The sequence below is a fragment of the Eubalaena glacialis genome, chromosome 11 (genome assembly GCF_028564815.1).
Source record: "Eubalaena glacialis isolate mEubGla1 chromosome 11, mEubGla1.1.hap2.+ XY, whole genome shotgun sequence".
In the NCBI taxonomy this organism is placed as follows: Eukaryota; Metazoa; Chordata; class Mammalia; order Artiodactyla; family Balaenidae; genus Eubalaena; species Eubalaena glacialis.
The window spans coordinates 18,679,865-18,701,156 of NC_083726.1; the positions used below are offsets into that span (position 1 = coordinate 18,679,865).

Here is a 21,292-nt window from a genome sequence, read left to right on the forward strand (position 1 = left end):
GAGTGGTGAGAGCATGTATAGGTTTCACTGTTGTTTTTCAAATACTGTAGTATAGTTTCTGAATTTTTTGAAGTAAGACTGGATTATCTGTAAAGTCACAAAAATACCATAAAACCAAGTGCATCGCAGTTGGCAAAGCAGTTTCAAAGTCATGACCTGGGAAGTGGGCAGGTCAGGCATGAGCAAACCCATCGAGGAAACTGAGTCGCAGAGAGGGTGGGATTGCCGAAGCCGTCCGAGCGGGAAGCAGATGGGCCGGGACGGAGCCCAGGCACCCTGACCAAGAGCCGCTCTGCTCCTGCCCCTCGCTGCTATTCCACCCATGCACGGATGGGACCTACCTGTACACGTTATTCCGTCCCCTTCATAGTTCAGGTTACACTCACACGTGTTGTTCTCCTTACAGGTGGCGTGAGCAGAACAAGGAGGCATGCACACGAGGGGCAAAACTGCGAAGAAAGAGGTCACCATTCATCCCGCACCATGATGTGAAGGGTTGGGACCCACCTAAGGCATCTTCCTGAGACCCCCATCTGGCCTGCCACTGTGTTTCAAAAGTGGCCCCTTATGGCGGGAGGATGGGGTGATTTGCTAAGGTCCCTCCCAGCCTGGAGATTCTGAGATTCCGGAATCACTCCTTTGTATTACTAAGACATTATTTCTGAAATGTTATCCAGATTAAAATGCAAATATGTTACCGTTAGGGGCAACCAATGAAAACTTTATACCTCAAAGTCTGCTAGAAAGGGTGAATTTAGCAGATGAGCTCTTTGGCCCTAAGGGCATGGGGTTCCAGAGGAGATGGTTAAATTGGAGAAGAAATTCCAAGGCCTTCTGTGGGCACTGCAGAGCTTGGGAGAAGTCTGGGGCTTTGGTGATTGGAAGGGGCTGCAGTATCAAGAGGCAGCATGAAGCCACGGGATGATTAGGAGAGGAGGAGGGGGGAGGAGGAGGGGGGAGAGAAGAGGGGGAGGAACTGAAGTTAAGGGGACTGCTGGGATTCTGGAGCTTCAGGTTGCTGATGCCCATAGGAGGAGCTTGGTCTTGCCCTTCTGCCCCCAGGGAGGATGAAGTGACAGTGATTTACATTGGAGAATTCAACCTTTGACCGGAACATGAGGCTTGGGCTTCAAGGGAGGCCTCAGAAAACTGACAGCTCAGTAAGGATCAAGGTCATGACAAGGATGACAATGATGGATGGTGGTAATGGCAGCTACTGTTTCTGAGCGCCCCACATGCACCGGACACTCCAAAGCCATGACCCCGACCCTCACAACAATCCTCCCCTGAAAGCCATGCAACAGGCTCTCTTTTTTCGGACGAGCGCATCAAGGCTCGGAGAGGGTGGCTTAGCTGAGGCCGTTTGTCTAATAAGTAGCTGAATCAGGGGTCAGATCCTGGACTCCACGGAACAGCACGTTTTCCGTGAAACCCTTCACCTCTGTGTCTGCACACATCTGGGCCTGGACCACAATCCCGAGGGACCCTTCCTGCCCAATCCTGTATTCTTTGCTTGAGGTGGGTCCTTCCATGATTGACAGGACTGCATGCTGGTTTCATGGGTTTGAGTTAAATCTTGTCATCTAGTTTCCTTCAAGTCACCAGCTCTCCAGACCCTAGGGCCACACAGCCAAGTCATCTATTCCTCGTGGAAAAGGGAACCCCTGCTTTGTTGGTTTTTTCCGATGTCGCTCAGACCCCCACTCTCAGTCGGCCGCTCTCGGCAGGGTCCGCTGCAGCGCAGGGCCGCCGGCAGGTGACCGCCCCCAGGACAGACCTGTCTGAGTGTCACAGAAGCGGCCCGTCCACCCCGTCTCACAGACGCACTGCCCGGAGCCCGTGATGCCGTCGTTGCACTGTCCATGGTCCGAGCAGCCACAGGCTGTAGAGCAAGTTGGAGTGTGGTCAGTCAGCAGAGATCGGGGACTGAAATCCCGTCAACCAGCCCACTGACCACGTGTTGGCTGTGCTGTTGGTTTGGAAGGCACCGTGTTTATCCACATTCATTCATTCATTTATATCATTCATTCAGACTTTCAAAAAATAACCTATTCAGTGGCTATCATGAGGCAGACACTACCAGGCAATGAGGTTACAGCAGAAAACCTAAGACATAAGGTCCCTGTTCTCAGGGAGCTTACAGTCTAGCGGTACCTGGTTATGGAACACGTAATTATAAATACAGTGATTGTCGTAAACACATTAGTAGAGGGTATCATGGGGTATGGAACTGAACAGTAGGGGGAGGGAATATCACCTGGGCCTCCTAACAGAGAAATGGACTGAATGGTCAAACCTTCAAGAAATACACCAATCCTTCTGCTTCTTACCACCTCCAGCAGCAGCACTCTAGCCCACGGCACCACCGGCTCTCACCCAGAATGCGGCATTAGCCTCCCCAAAGCTGGCCCTGCTTCTGCTCGTGCGCTCCCGTGGTGCACTCTCCACGGGGCAGCTGGGGTGGTCCTTTCCAATCTGCTCAGGACAACCCCCCCACCCCCCATTCACAATCCTTTACTGGCCGCCATCACACTTAGATGAGACGCCGAAGACCTGTCTCTGGGCAAGAAGCTCCTATGTTATCTGGCCCCTGGCGACCTTCAGATTCCTTCTTCTCCCTTTCTCCCTCTTCTTTGCCCACTCTGCTCAGCCACCTTGGCCGCTTTGCTGTTCCTTGCATGCCGAGCCCACGCCTGCCTCAGGGCCTTTGCACTTGCTTGTCTCTCTTCCAGGAAAGCCATTCCTCTAGCCTGCACTGTCCATTAGAGCAGCCGCTCATCACACGTGGCTATTTAAATGTAAACTAATTAAAATAAACGAAAATCAGTTCCTTAGTCACAGGTTTTGAGTGCTCAACATCCACATGTGGCTAGCGGCTACCACTCCTCATGGCGGAGTTACAGAGCGTTTCCATCATCACTGAAATTTGACCGGACAGAGCTGCTATTGATAGTCCCACTCCCGGCCCCCTCACCTCTGTTAGGTCTCTACTCAAATATTTCATGAGATGTCTTCTGGACCAGTGCCTCCTTTCTTTCTCGATTCCCTTCATCTGCTTCATCTTCTTTATGCCTTTATATCTATTTTCGTTTCTGTCATCTTTGTCTGTTTCCTCCCTTTGAATGTACACTCCTTGAAAGCTGGGATTTTGCCCCCACCCCACCCCACCACTGCATCCCTACAACTTAGAACCATTCCTGGCTTTTGATCAAGTCACTTAGCCTCTTTGTGCCTCAGCTTCTTCATCTGCTAACTGGGGATGATAAGAGTACCCACCTCAAAGGCTTGTTGTGAGGATTAGATGGTACAACATACCTGCCTGGCACATAGTAGGCACTCCACACACATTAGCTATCAACATTAGTAAGGACTCAGCATATATGTGATAGTTGAATGACTGAATGAGTGTTGGTCGGCCGCAGCTTGCCTTGGTGGCTGCAGGGGATTTGAGTTTCACTTCTAGAGAGGAGGCTCTTTCAGTGGATGGAAACTGGGAATATATCCAAGGAGCAAAAAAGCATGTGAGGGCAGGCAGATGGGAGGTGGGTGGCCGGGAAAGAGAGGAAGAAGGATGCTTCCAGCTCAGGTGGATGGTGTGCATCGGGGCAGGGAGCATACAGCCGAGCGACAGGCAGAAGCTCAGGGGAGTGGGTGCCACGTACGCTGACAATCAGGCCCGAATCTTCCTGGCCAGCACAGCTCACACGCTGTCCCGTTGAAGCCGGTGTTGCATTTACACTGTCCCGCGGGTGAGTACTGATCGAGGCAGACACCCCGGTTGTTACATGGGGTATCTGGTCCTCCAGGGCAGGCTGGAAGAGATGAAACAGCAGTGACTCAACAGCCTCCCCAGACCCAGAGCAGCTCAGCGCCTTTGTGAACATGCCGCTAACCCGGCCTCAGCTGTGGGTTCTGTCCTCTGTGGCCCCGGTGACATATCCACATAGTGTCACTGGATGTTTAGAGCAAGCCACTGGCCTATGACTTAAATATATCTGATAGGACTGGCAGAGCAATATACTGAACTGTGCACTGTATTTGGGGGTCAGGAGACCTGGATGTGTGTTGATCTGGGCTGAATAATGAACTTGCTCTGAGCTTCAGTTCTCTTAGCTCTATAAGAGGAGGAGGAGGAGGAGGAGGAGGAGGAGGAGGATAGAGTGCCCACTTGACCTATTCCACATTGTGACTCTGAGGATCACATGAGATACTGTAACCAAGAGCATTTGAAAATATAAAGCACTGAACAAATGTAAGGGATGACGCTGACTTTTATGAACGGTCTGTGCTTTAGTGACGGAGAGTAGAGTGGAGGCTGAGTGATTGCGTGGACTCCCAGCCCAGAATTTTCTCAACTGGACCATGATGAATGGAGTATGCATGGTACTTAAAACCATGGCTTCTGGAGACATACTGTGGGACCTTAAGCCTGCTTCTTATCCAATCTGTGCCTCCATTTCGTCATCTGTAAAATGGGGATGACAATGCAACCTACTTCTTAGGGGTTGCTGCGAGGTTCAGATGTCCCCATATATGGGAAGTAGCACTCAATAAATGTGCTCACTTAAATCAATGCATGGTGGATGGGAAGTTCTATGGCATTTGTTATGCTTTTGCTGCTGCGTTATTGGCTAGAAGTCGTATCTAGACCCAGGGGTTTCAGGAGCCCCTTCCTGAAAGGGTGAGGTAAGGGAGGGAGGGCGATGTTACACATAACAGGGGAGATTTCAGGAAATAATGGCCCATTCGTATCACGTTGGTATAGCAACCTGCCAAGGTAGATGTCTTTAGACGCATTTAAACTAGCATGCTTATCAGTATCATAGACTGGTGTCAAAACTGAAATACAGTGTTTCTAACACCATGGGAAATGTCTTATGCTATAACATCAAGCAGAAAAGCATGACACATGATTTACAATCTATGCACAGTAGAATCTCAACTCTGTAAAAACCAAATATGACAAGAAAAAAAAAAAAAAGGAGAAGGAAAGCTGCACAGCTCTTCAGAATAATTGCTTTTGGATCTTTTCTTAGCAGAATCATTAAGAGTGATATACTCCCCTGCTCCCCATGCCCCCCCCCCAGCCCCCCATACAGTACTTTCAAATGCTCCACAGTGACTGTACAATCATTTCAGAATTGCGAGGCAGTAAGAGGCTCCCTTACCCTGACAGTCTGGCCAGAAGTAGCCCTTGCAGCATTTGGGGAGCTGTATCACCAGGGTGCACTGCTGCTTGCAGCCTTCCAGGTTCCTCCTGAAGGGCAAGTCGTACAGACACTTCCGCTTCTCACCCTAAAGGAAGAGATTGAACCATCTCTCCACCTTCCATCCCCTTGGGCTCTTGGGCTCTAGTCCGCCCCCAGTGGAGGATCCCGGGTACTGCCCAAGTAGAAAATGGGACTCAATGGTCATGAGCCCTGTACAGGGAATTCTCTTCTTAGGGGTGTAGAGAGACAAATGAATGGGGGAGGGGGCAGAGGTGGAGTCCACGGAAAGAAGATTTCTCCCCATCTTAACCCTTAGAGCTGTTTGCAAAAGGTGTGGTTGCCTGAGAAGGGTGTGGGGAAGAGGTGGCTTTCTATCAGGAGAGGGGTCTGTGGCCAGGCCCCAGGATCATCAGTAGAGAGGGTATGCGCTTACAGTTCATTTTGTAGGGGTGTTTCTGTTAGAGGGGTTACTGTTAGAGTAGAAAGAGCTTGGCTTTGGAGTAAGTACTAAAACTAATACTTAATGAGCACTTGCTATGTGCCAGGCTCTGTACCCACATTTAAAAACTTACTTTTCCTAATAATCACACACAGAACTGTTATTAGCTCCATTTTGCAGAGGCAAAAACATATAAAATGACTTGCCAAAGATTACCCACGAGAATTTGACCCCATAACTGTGGACCCCAAATTTCATTGGCTTAACCATTACCCTTACATTGCATGCTGGGCTCTAATCCTAGCTTTGCTCCTTACTAGCTGTGTGGCCTCGGGCTGATTGCTTATCCTCTCTGAGACTCATCTGTTGTAAGTGGAGGTAGCATATTTTTCTATGAGTATTATAATGGGGAATAGGGATAATGTCAAAATAAAGGGGACAGCACAGAGCTGGGGACATGAACAGCAACCAACAAAATACAACTATTATTTTTATAATTATAATTATCTTTGCAATCCCTTCTAGGTCTATAATCCCATGACTCTTCTAGACAGTTCTTAAAAGACAGATAGTGGGTTGACAGGCTGCCTGGGCTAAGAATGTTCATCTCCAATCCCATTGGCCTGACTGTTGAAAGAAAGACATAAACTAATTACACACAGTTATAACACACTTGCAGATGCACACACACGCACGCACACTCATAGCTACCAGGAGACTGGGGTCTGATAGAGAAACAAACGTATCATTCTCCAAACGTTTTATCACTGTGTTCATAATTACCTTTGGTTTAGTCCACCTGGGGCAGCTGGGAGTATGAACACAGCTCCCACAATTCCCCTAGTACGCAAGAAAAGAAACACTTAAAAATCCAGAATATTGGGAAACACAAGGAATGCCCCAGGTTAATGCCTTGATTATGTGACTAAGAACTTAATTAATCTTAAGATTCTGGCTATGATCAAGAATATAAAAGCAAACACTCTGTAACTTTGCGATAGAGAATTCTGAAGGTCTGTCGTGGACCTCAATTCCTTAGTTTAGTTCTTTGAGGTAAAAATTCCCTGTTAGATGGAGGTGGACCAGGGCAGGGTCACACAGGCACATGGTATAGCAGCAGTGGGAAATGTGGATGCAAGTGTCAGTTCCACTATAAATCAGCTGTGATTGTTTTAGCTAATCACATTCTTTGACCCTTGGTCTTCTGATCTATGAAACAGGGATAATAATTCTTGCTGCTATTTGATTTTCAGGGGATTGGTGAGGAAAAATGATTAACTGAAAAAAATGTCTGTATATATACTTTGAAAGTGAAGAAATTAACAACTGGTTTTTCAGCTCCTACTTTGGCTGACTGTTATCCTAGTAATTTGGGGTATTTATTGAATGCCTACAAGTTGCCTGGTACAGAAATCAACTGGTGACAGACTTTGCCATGTAAGTCACTTCACCTCTTTGAGACTCAGTTTACAAGTGTGCATAATAGGGTAGATGATAACTGCTTCTATTATTGGATAGGGGTAAGATGAGCATTGAGCCGAACAGCAGGCTCAAAGGTCAATAAATGGCCCTGGATGGATGAATGTGTGTGAAATGTACACATGCCTCAAACAGTGCAGGACCCGGGACGGAAGTTCAATCAGTGTTAATGAATGAGCAAATGAATGGCAGTATGGTGGCATGTATTAGATCGAACCATATGAAACTGCCACTTTTGTAGTCATACCCTGTCAAGTACGGCATTTCGCGTGGTTCATCCTGGCAGAGGCTCAAAAAATGCTTGTAGAATGGTTAAGTGAATGACTGAATGGGTGGGTGGGTTTGAAAATGACTGGTAGAACAGTGGCACACAGTTGGTTCCCAACAACTGTTTCCTTCATGGCAAGGGGATGAGTGGATGGGTGTGTGGGTGGCTAAATGAGAACGGGCAAGGCTTGTACAGGACTAAGGAGACGTTGTTGATTCTGAATCTGAAGAGCACTGTCATGCGGTGCTCTGATCCCTTGGGTCCTGTGTTCACTGGGGACCAGCCCTCTGTGGCTTCACAGCAGGGTCCAACAGCCCAGGAGGGCTGTTCCTTGGCCCAAGGTTCCCTTACTACAGTAGTGTTTTTAGGACTGACCGAGACATCGAAAGTGGTAAAAGTGTCACAGCGGCCCCCCAGGGTGGGGTCGATCAGTAGACAGTCAATGCCGTAGGCCACGCCCAGGTCAAAGAAGAGCTCCCGCTGCACAATTCTGCACATTTGGCCGTTCAGGAAGAGCTCGCCCTGTGACAGAGGGAGAGAGAGCAGGGGAACAGTCAATAATCCTGACTTCTCCTCTTCCCAGGCCGTGGAATGTGGCCAGCACCTGCTAGAGTCAGAAAGAACTGATATGTATCGACGGCCAACATCTTTATCTCAGACACACAGTACGTATGACATCCAAGTACTGTCCTTCATGCTTTACCTGTGCAAATTCTTTCAATCCTCACAACATCCCTAGGATGTGGCTACTCTTGCTGGTATTCCCATTCACGGATGAGGAAACTGAGGCAGTGAGTGGTTAGATAACTCGCCAAGGTGACGCAGTCAGTAAGTGGTGGTGCAGGCATTCACGCCAGGCTGGCAGCCTCAGGCCACACTCCTGGCCACTCGGCAACACTGCCTCTACCAAAGTAGAAACGCTGGCAGTGGGGGTAACAGGGTGGAGTAGGGATGGCCTGGCTGTGGCTCAGGATAAACCTGGTTGACATGGCCACCTCGCGTGCAGTTACCCAGTTTTCTTATTTAGTGCCAGCACCTAGCAAAGCTACCGGTACAACTTCCTTTCCAAAATATACGCCGATGGGCTTTACCCTTTTAACGATAATAACTTTTTCACGTGTACTAGGCATTGTCTAAATTGTGCTCTAGATACATGATTTTGTTTAATGCTTGCAACAGTCTTCAGGCTTTCTTTTCTAAGGTCCACCCAGCTAGTAAATTGATGGATATATTTCCCCCCCAGGAAGCAAATGCTTTTAGAAAGTTCCATGAAAAGAAAAAGATAAATCTCTCTCTAGTGTTTGATGGGATGTACACTGTGTAACTCAGTGGAAAGAACACTGGAAAACTGCAGTTGAATCCCCCCACTTCTACTTATATACTGTGTGAACAAGTCCCTGAACTTTGCTGAGGTTTAATTGTTTTTACCAGGTAAATAGGATTAATGATTCCACTGCATAGGGTTGTTATAAAGTTCTGACTAAATAGTACTCTGGGGACTTCCCTGGTGGTCCAGTGGTAAAGAATCCGCCTTCCAATAAAGGGCACACGGATTCCATTCCTGGTCAGGGAACTGATTCCACATGCCGCGGAGCAACTAAGCCCGTGTGCCACAACTACTGAGCTCGCTCACCTCAACTAGAGAGGCTGCGTGCTGCAAACTACAGAGCCCATGCGCTCTGGAACCCACGCACCACAACTAGAGAGGAGAAAACCCGCACGCCACAACTAGAGAGAAGCCTGTGCCCCACAACGAAGAGCCCGTGTGCCTCAACGAAAGATCCCGTGTGCTGCAACTAAGACCCGATGCAGCCAAAAAAAAAAAAAAAAAAAAAATAGTACTCTGAGTACAAAGTGCCTGAAAGTTCTATTAGCACTCAGGATGAGCAGTGAACATTTTTCTTCTTCTTCTTTGATAAATGTCCAGTTTGGTCTATGGAGACAGTATAGTTGATCTCAAGAGAGTATGTACATTAGGATAACTTTCCAGAAGTTGGGATGTAAAGATGCTAACATTCTTCATATTTGGTAACAAATTCAATGCAATTCCAATCCAATCACCAAAGGGATTCTGGCTTGTCAGAAGATGTAAACAGAATGTTATCTGGGACTTCTCAGAAGGCTCCTTGAAGGTAATCAACTCAGCTTGGGGCTGCATCCCTTTTTCCCTTTCTCCTTTCTACTGCCTGGAAAGTGGACATGATGGCTGGAGCTCCAACAGTTATGTTGGACCTTGAGGTGACTGTGAGGCTGGAAACATGTGCTGCAGAGCAGGAAGACAGAAGGAGCTCCCCCAGGGAGCCATCATACTAGCTCTGGATTGGCTACTTCCAGATTTTATTTTTTTTTATAGGAGAGAGAAACCCTTACATATTTAAGCCACTGTCATTTTCCACTAAATAAAAGACATAGGATGTAGCTACTATTATCCCATCAGACCCATTCATCACATGGAATTACAGGAAGGTAATATTGTTAAGGAACTAGCCAAGGAAGGTGAAAATTGCAAATTTTCTCTTTGTTGGCCTATCTAGGTAGATGTAACCCAGAGCTGGCTCTGACATGCTTTGAGAGGGCTGGAGGGGAGGCTGCAGTAGGGCTGGGAAGGAAGGAAAAGGAATGACAGTGTACTTTCTTGCTTCAGGGAAGTGTCTCACACTGGAACATAAATCTTCCCAAAAAATCTTCCCAACCAAAAGCTGCTCTCTGCAAGTGTAAAGGGAGGCTCCCTGACACCTGGTGAGGGCTTGGGCTGGCCAGGACTTATCAGGTTTTTCATATCCACTTACTCAGGGGAGATAGCCCTGAAGGCAGTGAGAGAAAAAGAGCGTGCTGTCAATGTGGGAAAAAATGAACAACTCCTGGAAGGGGCAGTGGTTGGGGAATGCATTCCCAACTTCCACTGGGTGACAATACTCACGATGTCACTGCCAGCTCCGCACTTCACACTCAGCTCGGAACCTTGCAGGGTCTTCCAGGTAGCAGACCTGGGGAGATCCACTGCCAAAACCTGTAGGAGTGATGGTGACACATTAACACCCCAAATCTGGGCTGAAGAAGGGCCCCAAGGAGCTTTGCCAACAAACCAAATTCAGACACAATTTTTCTAAGAGTTCTAATAATTCCAGCTTTAAAATGACAGTAGATATAATCAAAAGGAAGAATAAGCATGGGCTCTCTAGGAAGCTGGACATTTTTTCTGTGGGGAAAGTCTCCTCCAGCTGGTTTCAATCAGCCTTCCATCCCCATCTATGCTCGGGAGTCCATGGAAGATGCTGTGTTGGTGTATGAAGCCCGTGGTAGGATCAGAGTTAGGGAGATGGCATAGGGCGCTGTGATGGGTTGAATTGTGTCCCCTCAAAAGTTTTACTGAAGTCTTGGTCCCCATTACCTCAAAATGTGACCTTGCTTGGGAATAAGATGATTGCAGATGTAATTAGTTGAGATGAGGTCATACCAGAGTAGAGTGGACCCTTAACCCGATATGACTGGTGCCTTTTTAAGAAGAGAGGAGAGTGCCATGTGAAGACACAGAAACACACAGGGAGAAGATAGACAGCCATGTGATAACAGGGCCAGAGACTGGAGGGGGTGCAGCTACAAGCCATGGTTGCCTAGGATGTCTGGCAGCCACCAGAAGCTAAGAGAGAGGCAGGGAGCAGACCCTCCCCCAGAGCCTTCAGCAGGAACAGCCTTGTCAACACCGTGATTTCAGACCTCTGGCCTCCAGAGCTCTGAGAGAATACATTTCTCTTGTTTCAAGCCACCTACTTTGTGGTAATTGGTTATGGCAGCCCTAGGAAACTAATACAGGTCCTACGAATTAACCAGAGGGAGGGCATTTGGCCTTCTTGGATTAGATGTCTCATTCCTGGAGGGAAACAGGGTCCTGGTTGAGGACCCAAAGAGACACGGTTTTAGCAAGAGCTGCCATGTTCCCACAAGATCCTGCCTCCCTGATCACAGAGGATCGGTTCAGGAGCCAACAGCTGGTCACAGCTGGATGAATCAGACCTTTGCCTAGAAACTCTGGAATTGGGAGAGATAGAGTCATTCTGGGAGAAACTTGGGGATTGTCGTCAACGGCCACTTTGCCATGTGAACTAGGGAAGGGAGGAGGCTGGTCTGCAGTACAAGAGGGGAAGGATGCTCTTGGGTATTGGTTAAAGTTGGGACAAAAACAGTGGCCAGTGGGAGAAACAGAACGAGATGTGCTACACTGCAGGGGTCAATTCACCACAGGCAGTCAGAGGAGGACACAGCGGGGCAGGGGATGCTCAGGCCACCTTCACACCGTGGGGGCGGGGGGGGAGATGCACGGACAATTCCTGGATTTGATCACCCCAGGGGCACCCCTGCAACTCCCGTCTGTGTGAAAACAAAATACCTTGGAATCTCGGATCACGTGGAACTTCAAATACTCCTTCAGCTTGTCCTTGTTGTCTTGGTTGAACAGGAAGTCCTGTTGTTCAGGGGGCAGGGCTTGGAGGGCTTGGTCGCTGGGCCAGAAGAGAGTGACCGGGGTGTGGATAGGGTCAGTGATGACACTCAGCAAGCCTGAGTCCTGAAACGCAGGGAGCTGGTCACATGCGCAGCAAAGCCCAGCCAAGAGGCACAAGCTGTCCTTGAGGACCAGAGCCAGCCAGCCCGGGGTCCCTTCCGTGCCCGCCCTGGGGCTTTTGGGGACTCTGGCTGGTTCCTAAAACTAGAGGCCCATCAGACTCCAGTCATTCTGACCTTCATTTTCTTAGAAAGTAAAACAGAAAGTCAAATTCTGGGCTTTTGTTAATAGGGAAACACTTTAGCAAGTATCTCTCCTTCTCTCTCTCTTTTTTTGCTACTACTCTCGTCCAAATATTTTAATTTCTGGAAGACCCACTTAGCACTTTTCTCATATTTCATTAAAAAAAAGTGAAACCTATACAATATTGAGATACTCTCGTATATTTAGAAGATTTCTAGATCACACAGACTCAAAAAAAGAACTTGCCAGATGAATGGGTAAGAATCATTTTGAGAACCTTCTATAGCAGGGGTGCATCATATTTTTTTCTTGTAATTTTCCCAACAACACTATGAAGTAGGCTTGATTATTCCCTTTTTTTGAGCCCCAGAGAAGCTTGCTACCTTGCAATAAAAGCCTGTGTTCAAGCAGACCTGATGTCCAGGTATGGGGGGTAGTATAAGGTTTAGGGGCTGGGTGGGTGGGCAAAGATACTGGTCTGTAACACCTCTGGAGATTCTCATTAAGAACACCTTCAAATCTCCATTTCTAAAAAGCTCCCCAGAGAACCCGAGCCCCAGGCCATTTTGGAAATCACTGGTCTACACCAGGTTTGTAGACTGCGCTGTGGGAGCCCCAGGGTTCTCAGAGCCCTCCTGGGACTGCTGGGGTGAGGTGGCGGAGAGGGGTCTTGGAGAACCCCGCCCCTTCCTGATTCTCCTCCAAAATCTTTGAACAAGAAGTTTCTCTACTCAATTCATGGGAGTCATCTCTGAAGTCAGAAAAATGTGGTTTGAAATGTAATTTCTGCCCGTCTCCTCAGCATGGATTTCCCATCTCTGTGTCTCAGCTTCCCCATCTCGGTAACAGGGGTGATAATTCCAGATGTGAAGCACCTATTTCAGGAACTGGCACATCCTAATTCCTTTCCCTTGCTCCAGCCTCAAATACCTCAATTTCTAACTCAGCCAGGGAACAAACCATACAACATTTGGGGAATGGAGTGGCAGAGAATGACTTTGTTCTTCAGAAAAGTAGGACTTTCCCAAAGATCCCACAACAGCTGGCTAGTGCCGCAAACAAAAACCACACAACAAACAAAAAACCCTCCAAACACCAAACCTCTTTAGGTAGGTTATATCCCCTGAGGTAACTTCCCTGCTAGGTTTTTACCTGTATCAAGTTGCTAAATTTGATGTAGCCATGGTTTATTGCCACTGTTGTAAGATTTTGCTGCAAAGATAATAAGAATGGGAATGAAACTTTTCTGCCTACAGTTCACAAAGCACTTTAACAAAAGCTCAACTGAATAAAACGAGGGGAAGAGAGCGTGGCAGGTACTGTAGGTTGGCTCGTCAGCACCCACCCCAGCTCCACTGTACCCATGCCTTCCTGCTTTACAGAGGCTGGATGGCCAAACACTGCCTTTTCCCAGACTGCCTTGCAGCTAGAGTCCCATATGTGATATGGGATCCCCCAGGCGGAGGTGCTTGTGCAAGACTTAGAGGTGAAAAGAAACAACATGAGGTGGTGGTGGCTGCTAGCAGGAATATCAGATCTTCTGACGAGCACAGGGCGGAGGCATCTGGTATCCAGACTCTCATGTCCTGGATGAGGCTGGAGACAGGTGGCATGGGCGTAGCTGGTACAGGACAGCCCTACGGTGAAGTCAGGCGTCCTCCCTTTGTAGGTGTCCCTGGGCTGCTTTGTTCCCAGCTGTGTAGTATCTGAATTAGGCTCTGTGGCTTTCTAAGAGATTTGGTGATATACTTAATATCTTTAGAAACTCTTTTTTATTTAAGTGAGATAGAGTGGATTCTGCTGTCTGCAATGAAGAACCCAATACTAATAAATAACAAAAAAGTTGAAATTGTCTTTTCTGTCAATTGAGAAGACGTTTTACTCCTGGTTCAGTTTTGGTGGTATCTGTCTCTCTACCTACCTACCTACCTACCTATCACCTATCTATCTATCTATCTATCATCTATCAATCATCTACCATCTATCTATCATCTGTCTCTCTCACACATCATCATCATCATCATCATCATCATCCATCTATGTAATTTCTCCATCTTCCAAATCTATACAAGACCACCTGCCCTTGTGGACACTAAGGAAAAACTTATAAAATCCATTCAATTATTTAAAATAGACTTTTGCCTATTTACTTCTTACTAAGAATGGTATTTATGAGGTTTTTAATAGTAGCTTGAGATTGAAGCAGCAAAATTAAAACGTCTTGAAACAATGCCTCAAAATCCGAATTGAGATAATAAATGATGAGTATTGTGAGTCATTCCACGCTGAGAGCCTGACAATGAGTTCACCCACCAGAATCCTTCCAGAGGCATCTTTAGGGGTGATAAGCAAGTTTTGGGGAGATAGCAATTTGTCTATGATGTGGATGATTCCGTTGGTACTGATGATATCACTGGATATGATCTTAGCTTTATTATTTATCAACACTGTGTCCTGAAATCAATCAAAAAAGAAAGAAAAAAAAAAGGAAATGAGCACAAAGAGAAATAGACACAAAATCACTTTTTTCAAAATGTTTCATGAACTTTTTAAATCATCGTGAAAGTGAATACTTACGTAGAGCCGTGGGAAAAATCTGAAGATACAAATTACCTGAGCACATTTTTTATTATGATTATAAAAAAAAAACTGAGACAAGAATGTAATTTTCACCTGGAGAAGTTAATAGCAAATAATCAACCAAAACAGTCATTTCACTGTGATTCTCAAATATGAAATAAAAAGCAGATCAAAATTGGCTTCTCTTTCACATGTGTTCTCTACACCACCAGCCCCCCTTCTGACCCCACTACACACTTTTTTCCCTTTGTAATGGATTCCACAGCCACCATTTGTTTCTCTTTGTGGGGAGGGAAGGGATCAGCATGGTCAAACGCTTTGAACAAAAGCTTTCATCCCTCTCCAGCTTCTGACCAGTGCTGCCAAAAGCAGTTCTCTTGACCACCTGAAGCTGCCTTGCCTCTGAGTTTCAATTCCAGCTCTAATGTTTACTTGCTGTGTGACCTTGGACAAGTTGCTTAACCTCTCTAAGCTCAGTTTCCTAATTTGTAAATTGGGGAAAATAGTAGTATTTTCATGATGGGAAATCCCCTACATGATGGGATTATTTTGAGGATTAAATCAGTTAGTACACATAAGATACTTAGGATAGTACCTGGCATATAGCAATCACTCCACACGTGTTAGTTGTTATTGTTATTATTCCTCTTACTACTCTAAGGAAGAGGAAAGAGAGAGGGCCCAAGGAAAACGGGCACCTTCCAGAGGTGGCCTCTCTTACCTGAGAGACGGAGATGACAATTGACTCCCCTTGGAGGGAAGTAGCATTTGGGGTCAATTTCAGGTTTTCCAGAAGCAGCTGGTGGCAGGCGATCACATGATACCGAAGAACCTGGGGCATCAGGCCCTGTTTGTCCCAGTCCTTAATCTGCAGTAGATCAGAGGGTTCCAGCCAGAGTCAGAAGCCTTCTCCTTCAACTTTCCCTTTTGCTGTCCTCTCCTCCAGACTCCCCCCACACCCCTGTCCCCACCCAGACCCCGGGGAGTCGGCAGTCGGGGTTGGCTTGTAGTCAGGGTTACGGTAGAGATTATTCAGGCAAGAGGGAGAAGGCAGCCCTAGTTCCTTTCCTGCTTCCATTGTAGAATCTCAGAGTAAGAGGGAACTTGGAGTTCCTCTGGTCCAGCATTTCACAACACATGTGCCAAGGACCCCAAGTCCCGTGAGATGCTACTTGAAAAAAAAGTGCTCTTGTGAAAAAATGCCGGGTAATACCACATAGTACAGCCCCCTGTTGCGGAGATGCCTGGGCCAGATTTACACCATTAGTATGGAGAAGCCCACCATGCTTCATCGTTCGTAAATCAAACTACAAACAATATTAACCATAAAGTCAGTGTGATAATAAAGCCGATGAGGTTATCATCGTTTCATGATAACTCTTTGGATGCTTAAAAAAAATCAAATGTCAAATTTTTTTCAAAAACTATTTCTGTGTCCCTGCTTCACTGGTGTCCAAAATATATGCATAGAGAAGCAGTGTGGGTGGTGGTCGGGAACGCAGGTTCTAGAGTCATGTCTGAGTCCTTGCTCCACATTTTGCTAGTCGTGTGACCTGGGGAAAGTTACTTCTCTCAACGTCCTTGACTGTTAAACGGGGATGATAATAGCATTCAGCTTACTGTGTTGTCATGAAGACTGTCATGAGTCAATCTATGCCAGGTACTAGAAACAGTGTCTGGCACAATCAATAAATGTTTGCTATATTATTATATATTAATGGGTAATCCAGCATGAAGAGTCCAAGTGAATGTTAAACAGTAAAGGCTCTGATAAGTCCTGCAAGAAAAGAACCTATTTATATCCCATTAATATAGCATTTCTTTTCATTCATTTTTTTTTCAGGGGGTGGTGGTCTCTGGGAGGTTTGAATTATTTAAGAATTGTTGGTCTTTTCTAACCTCCTACCCTATTCAGGAATGTCCTTTAGAAAGTCTCTGGCCAGTGGTTACCCCAAATCCACTTGAATGCTTCCCCTGATAGGGGTCCCTACACTGAGAGGCAGCGCCTTCCATTACTGGTCAGCTCCAGCCGATCCTAGATCTACTGTCCAGAAATGTCTTCAGTGTTGTCTCCAGGGTGATGCCCAGAGACTGTGTTCCAATCTCAAACCTCTTTCACCTGTCTCTAGCTTCACGCTTACCTGGGGTTCCTCGTCAAAGGCTGCAGATAAAGGTGCCAGAACAGTGAAGGGGCCAGGACCAACCAGGTCTCGTACAGAATGCTCCTGTAGGAAGGAAGGTGGGGGCCACGTGCCATGTACTTAACATAAGTACAGGCAGGGGCTCAAACAACTAGCAGAGAGTACATGATGGCAGAGGGGAGAGAAAACTGGATAGGGAGACCCGTGTTTTATTTAGTCTTAGATTCAGAGTCACTCAGATTCTTAGACGTTGAAATAATGTTTATATTTATCTGGGTATAAAAGTAACATATGCTGACTGTATTAAAGATTTGAAAATACAGTATAAAGAAGAAAATAACTACCCATAATCCTACCACCTAGAAGGATCTCTGTTATTTCCAGATAATTTTTTCCAGTGTCTTTTCCACATACTAAATGTTTTCTATGTTTGGGATAACAATACAAATATAAGCAATAAGATGATTTACTTAACTGTTCTAATTGTCTTCTTGCCAATGCTAAGATTCTATGGTTACTTATATTTTCTTCTAGGTTTTATGATTTTATTCTTCTAGATTTTTATCCTTTATTCTCCAATATATCTGGAATGTATTCTGATGTAAGAGGTGCAGAAAGATCTAACTTAATACTTTCGCCGGGAGAGTTAGCCAATTGCCCCAGTAATGCTTCTTGTCTCCACAGGTATGATGGCAGTTTTTTTTTTTATAAACCACATTCTCACGTGTGCAGTGGGCTAGTGCAACATTTATTCCACTCTTTTATGCTGCCCACCTGGGGCCTGAGAAGTTCACAAATGACCAACACAGAGCCTATTCCAGAAATGCAGTTTCCTGGATTTATTCTACTCTCACTTACTCTGGAGGTTACAGATTTATCCCATATCTGGCTTGAGACCCAACTCTTCTAATCAGACAGACACACACATTCTTACCAGCAACTGGAAGTAATACTGGGATGTTTTGGGGTTCTTGGGAAGCTCCTGGAAACAAAGACAAGGAAGGTTCACTTAACATCTATGAATTATATACCAGAATGTCATTGGAGGACAAATTCTCTAAGACTGAGCGTATCTACCATCATTTCAACTGGAAATCTGCCTCATCTATAGACTCACAATTGATGTTCAGAACGACTCATTTTTAAAAGTTCGATGTTAAAAAACTCAGTTATAGGTTTATGGCAGATTTAGTTTCTTTATCAACAAGAATATTTGATCAGCCAGAATGCTCTAGTCCCTCTTTAAACCAAATAACAGGATGTTCACGTTGTAATAGGTAGAACTTTACAAGTATCACAAGGCTTCACGGTCTCCGCCCGAGGGTGTTCGCACACACACTCCAACAACAATCCACATCGCGGCGATGCCTTTGAGGTACTGTGTGCTCTGTGCCCACTACCCACATTATCTCATTGAAATCTTATAACAACCTGCTGGGGCTGGTACCATTGTTATTTTCTTTTACACGTTAGAAAACGGATACACAAAGAGGTGATATAATCTGCCCAAAGCCACATTACTAACTGGCGGAGCTGAATTCAAACCCAGGTGTTTCTGACCCTAGAACTGTTGATCTGAATCACTGAATTCCCACTGGGAGATAAAATTTCTTTTCATTGTCCACTTATATGAAAATAGTCTTTCGTATTTTATAGTTTTATATGTAACAAAACTCTCGCACCCTCCTTAGCTCCCTGGATTCTTCGCACGGGGAGGAAGGTGGAGTTTACTTTATGGAAACATGCCTCGCGTTACCTGATGGATGTTGCCACGGCAGGTAAACCCATCCCCAACGTAGTTAGGTTTGCAAGTACAAGTCCTTTCGTCTTCTCCGGTGTGATTGCAGATAGCAAATTCACTACAGCCGCCATTTTTCTGGTAGAATTTCCAAGGAGTGGGGGATAGGAATCAGACCAGTTAGTTTGCCAGCTCTGCCAATGTTCACGCAGCGATTCTGTATTGAAATTTACTTTTTTTTCACTCTCTAACTGACCGGCTTGCATTATTTGCCCTTTTCCTGAACTTGCCTTCCAACTGGCTACAGTTATAAGGGCCATCCTACTCCCCCAGCCTTACACAGGCATACCTTCTTTTACTGCACTTCGCAGATAATGCGGTTTTTACAAATTGGAGGTTCGTGGCGTCGTCAGATGATGGTTAGCAATTTTTAGCAATGAAATATTTTTAAATTAAGGTATGTACATTATTTATTTATTTTAACTCCTAATGTCTTTTGTTTTTTTAACTGAAGTATAGTTGGTTTACATACATTGGTCTTTTAGACGTAATGTTATTGCACACTTAATAGACTTCAGTACAGTGTAAATATAACTTTTATATTTATTGGGAAACCAAACATTTTTGTGACTTGCTTTATTGAGATATTCATTTTATTTTGGTGGTCTGGAACCGAACCCACAATATCTCTGAGGTTTGCCCATATCTCAAGATGGCAGCCCATCCCAGCAGATCTCCAGCCCTGAATAGATCAGCCCAGAGTTGCCAAATGGGAAATTTCTCAGCACCTGGGGGTTAACTAGAAAGGCATCAAGCATGTTGGATACTTCTCAGCTTTAGTCTGAACTCTAATCCATCATAGCAAAGGGAAAAGTCATCAGCTGGAAGGCAGTCAGTATGAAACAGACCAGCACGGGGGACAGTAGGAACCTCGACTGGAGAGGAAGGGCTTTAATTACGGGCTGTCTGTGCTGTACTCATGCCCGCAGCAGGAGGCTCTCAGGTGGGCAGTGACATGAACGAGGAAGGAAGGTGTATGAACCGGGCCCCTGCGGGGAATCAGTGCCTCGTGGGAGGAACAAGCACCACGCACCACGAGAAGTGGTCAAGGGTGCGGGCTCCGAGTCAGACAGACGTGGGCTCGAGTTCTGGCTGTGCCGGGTACTCGCTCTGTGAGCTGGGGCAGAGGCCTTTGTTCCTCCTGCTCTGCGGCGGGTTGAATAGTGGCCCCCTGCCAAGCTATGTCCTCGTCCTAAGCCCTGGTATCTGTGAATGTGACCTTGTTTAGAAAAGGAGTCTTTGCAGATGCAGTGAAGGATCTCGAGATGAGATCGTCCTACATTAACCAGAGGGTCTTAAGACCACAAGCGTCCTCACTAGAAGAGGAGACACAGACACAGAGGGGAAGCCACGTGAAGACAGAGGCAGAGACTGGAGTTTCTCCAACACTGGAACTGGGACACGAGGGAGAAATGGCCCAGAAGCAGCTCTGACGGGGCCCACCTCAATGCCCCGCCCCTAGACATGGAGAAGGGGGCACCGCAGGCCAGACCTCGGGGAAGGGGGGCCGTACTCACGGTTAAGCAGACGTTGATGAGTGTGCAGACCTTCCCATCTCCAGTGTATTTCGACAAACAGTTACAGGCGGCCTGTCCAGGAGGAAGGGGAAATGGGTCATTTCACAGAGAGGTTCTGCTGGCTGTCAGCTCTGGTCATCATCCAGTTTCTGACGTATGCAATTTCCTGCTCGTTCACAACGTGACATGGACTGAGGGAGGCACAGCCTGGGTCCCCGAGCCTCCAGCTTCCCCGCCTGAGTCTTCTCACCCCTCGACCTCTCCCCTCCTTTGTGCTGGAGCCCTCACATTTCCCCACGTCCCCAAACCTGCTCCCGCGGAAGGCACCGCAAGGGGCACAGTGCTGGGGAATACATGGCTGACAGAGGCCTTAACACCGTTATCTTCTGCTGTGGCACATGCATTTCACAGCCTCAAGCCAAAGAAAAATGGTAAGACTCTGGGCATCAGAAAGCTGAAAGAAAGGAGAGCATTGCTGGAGACCTTCTAGGTGCTTCTGGAACCATGTGGTGTTTGCACATGCCACTTCTTCCCACTCTAGGGAAGGCCCTTCTCCCTGTGTACCCTTTGTCCCCTGCCCCTCTCCCCTTTTCTCCTGCTTCCCAAAGAATGGCCTCCTGGGGAATTCTTCCAGAATCTCCTCTAATGTATTTATTTCATGCTGCTGCTCCCTAGAGGTCTGTCCTCAGCCCCTCTCCCTCAGGCCTGGGTCTAACTACCCAGGAATTTGCTCCTAGGAAAACGTAGGCCCCCGCGGAGGCAGAGCTCACCTGGTTGGGTCCTGTTTGCGTGCACTCTGCGTGCTCGTGACAGCCACCGTGGTTCTCCAAGCATGGGTTGATCTCTTTAAAACAAAAAGCAACACCCAGCATGAGAGTCAAGCCTCATTTTTTAAGTAAAGCTGTCTTGAGGGACCAGCCAGGATGGCTAACTGACCGAGGGGAGCAAGTGTCAAGGCGTGATTCGGTTTTCTGACAACTCTGAGGCAGAAGTAACCCAACAGGGAGGGTACCAGCTGTGGTTTCTCAAAATCGGCTCCTCGGGGATGGGACTGTGCCAGCAGAGGCATGTCTGCGGGCTTGACTCTGTCCCTCTATTGACTGAATATGAGTGTTT

The 21,292-nt window shown here is 46.7% G+C and overlaps 1 protein-coding gene across 1 annotated transcript in view; it reads right to left on the reverse strand.

The window, feature by feature from the left end:
• The window catches only part of STAB2 (stabilin 2), a 157,826-nt gene that overhangs the window by 22,094 nt on the left and 114,440 nt on the right, over positions 1–21,292 (reverse strand). The window contains exons 43-58 of the mRNA XM_061206574.1: positions 20,947–21,020; positions 20,177–20,248; positions 18,618–18,737; positions 17,796–17,843; positions 16,862–16,945; positions 15,442–15,588; positions 14,454–14,594; positions 13,293–13,352; positions 11,784–11,960; positions 10,317–10,406; positions 7,772–7,918; positions 6,433–6,489; positions 5,169–5,295; positions 3,663–3,812; positions 1,778–1,882; positions 342–449 (exon numbers count right to left, since the gene is read on the reverse strand). Coding sequence (XP_061062557.1) covers positions 342–449; positions 1,778–1,882; positions 3,663–3,812; positions 5,169–5,295; positions 6,433–6,489; positions 7,772–7,918; positions 10,317–10,406; positions 11,784–11,960; positions 13,293–13,352; positions 14,454–14,594; positions 15,442–15,588; positions 16,862–16,945; positions 17,796–17,843; positions 18,618–18,737; positions 20,177–20,248; positions 20,947–21,020 — 1,707 coding nt within the window. The remainder of the gene's footprint in view (positions 1–341; positions 450–1,777; positions 1,883–3,662; positions 3,813–5,168; positions 5,296–6,432; positions 6,490–7,771; positions 7,919–10,316; positions 10,407–11,783; positions 11,961–13,292; positions 13,353–14,453; positions 14,595–15,441; positions 15,589–16,861; positions 16,946–17,795; positions 17,844–18,617; positions 18,738–20,176; positions 20,249–20,946; positions 21,021–21,292) is intronic.